Genomic DNA, 2,358 nt, shown 5'->3' on the forward strand with positions numbered 1-2,358 from the left:
TATTGGATTCGGTTCATTTCCCTGTGGAGGTCCTACTTGTCGCACATGCGAACACATACATGTTACCCATTTTTTCAAAAATAACAAGAACGGAAAATTGTTTGCGATGAATAACCTAATTTCTTGCGGAGATCAAAATATCATATACCTAATTTCTTGTAAAAAATGCGATGTACAATATGTTGGCGAGACTCAAAACGCGCTTCGAACGCGATTCAATGGCCATCGCTATGATATAGTGCATGGCAAGGATAGACCAATTGCGAATCACTTCAACCTTCCCGATCATTCCATTGATGACCTTCTCATCATGCCTATAGAAACAGTTTCTACATCACCTAGCATGAAACCTAAGCTTAGACGTCTACAACGCGAAAGTTATTGGATCGATCAACTGCAGACTGTGAGGCCAAATGGACTCAACATTCAACATGATAACCAGACAATACCCTTTATAACGACATTTGATTCTACAGCTACCAAAGCCTCCATAATAGTCAAACGCCATTACCCGGAACTTCAGAATAAATTTCCCCATGTTTACACAAAACGTTTGGTTGTAGCTTACAAAAGAAATCAAAATCTTAGCAATTTCCTCTTTCACGGTAGACTTGAACCATTGAACAATGTCCATTCATCCTAGAAGCATAGATTTCTTAATATAAATGTATCATGTTCTATCAATAACTTAATCGATTTCAGGGAATACTTATTTCAGGATTGGTGCCATGGCTATATACAGTATATTATATGTCAGAGTACGTGTATGTTTGTGTGTGTCTTTTGAATTAAAATTATACTAATGACTAAATAATTTTTACATAATTAATAGACTTATCTATTGCTCTGTGACCTAGGCCAGTGCTTTCATTGAGACTCGTTTCAATACACCCTAACACCAACTTCATATTCACGGAATCGTAAAGCTATATCAAATAAATCTACATTCATATTATGACCTTTGACTAAATAATCATTTAAAGAGTGACCTTGGAATCTAGCTTTACCATCATAAACAACTCGAACTGGTGTAGTCTCTGAATCTTTAAAAACCACATTTTTGTACCATAAGCATTATCAGTTCATATTGTGGAACTTCTCGTGCAACATCTCTAGAAACCATCCATTTGTTTGCAATAAATTTCCCATTCACGTGGACGGTTTTGAAACTGTTTCTCCAAATTGATTAAACGTTTGACAGCATAATCGTAATTATTTGGTAATTCTAACGGCGATTTCTTCCAGGGTAAGTTAATCTGATAAATACCATCTTCTAATCTAGTAACGCTATTTTGCATCTGTTCGGTAGCTGATTTCTCTTCGGCGTCAATTGCACATTTGCAACGTCGAGGTTCAATTCTCATCCGTTCGATGCCGAGAAAATCTTCAATTTCACTTACGGCAGAAACTTGCGTAAAGTTCATAATGTTATTTTTAGGTGTTTCGTTATATCGACCTCCTTGAACAAACCATCCTAAAGGACATTTAGCTGCGATAGGATCATCCTCGTTAGGGCCTATTAAGTATTGTTCTGAGGTAAGTCAATCTCCATTTTCGACTCTAAGTAGAATGTCTATTGTTTCACTGGAAGCTTGTTCAATTTCAATATTGTCCATATGTTGATATTGTTTAATCTGCGATTTGGTCACTATCGGTATCTCTCCACACGGTTTATCCATTTCAGTTAATCGAACTTTTCTCGTAAATGCTCCATTAAAGCTCTCAAGATCTGGGGTTGAATAGTAGGTGATTCAGCGTCTAGTAGTCGTTTAGCACAACGTATTAAATCACGAACGATTGGCATTGAGTTGTCTTGATCTTCGCAGAAATGTGCCTGTTCAATCATGGCTATCTCTTGTTCGGCGTTATCTAAGTCTTCTTCGGATATATATTCAACAACTTTTAGTTCTTCACATTTGAATTTAATTACATGATCAATTGTTACTTGTAATGTGTCTAAATGTTCTCGGATCATATCGGCTAAGAGTTTATATTCATCACAGGGAATCCCTTCGTCCGACTGTAAAAGTGAGAGTCCATCTTTAACGAGATTGTTTTTTTTTCTCTTGGCTCTTGGCGTTTCCGCGAAGCATTTTAGCTTCTCTGACAGTGCGTGGGGTTTCAAACGACATACTGGGTTAATACAGCAATATACCATGTTGATATACGATAAATGGCTATACGATGAAAACAACCAAGTATTCAATATAAACAAAGATGACGTCACTATATGTCCAAAGCGGGAGATAACTCACCACCACGTTTTCTATTGTCGATGGAATAAAAACGATAAATTCTTGTTACGGGATTGTCCATTGATTGAAAAAGATGTTACGGAATGCAAACGATGAATTCAAA

General features: G+C 36.6%; 1 protein-coding gene across 1 annotated transcript in view; it reads right to left on the bottom strand.

Moving 5' to 3' along the window:
* Window positions 1-2,158, bottom strand: part of LOTGIDRAFT_167616 (hypothetical protein) — a gene marked incomplete at both ends in the record, with an annotated part of 8,423 nt that extends 6,265 nt beyond the window's left edge. Inside the window, one exon of the mRNA XM_009065123.1 lies at window positions 1,796-2,158. Coding sequence (XP_009063371.1) covers window positions 1,796-2,158 — 363 coding nt within the window. The remainder of the gene's footprint in view (window positions 1-1,795) is intronic.
* Window positions 2,159-2,358: the final 200 nt, after the last annotated feature.

This window comes from Lottia gigantea (genome assembly GCF_000327385.1).
Source record: "Lottia gigantea unplaced genomic scaffold LOTGIsca_68, whole genome shotgun sequence".
In the NCBI taxonomy this organism is placed as follows: domain Eukaryota; kingdom Metazoa; phylum Mollusca; class Gastropoda; family Lottiidae; genus Lottia; species Lottia gigantea.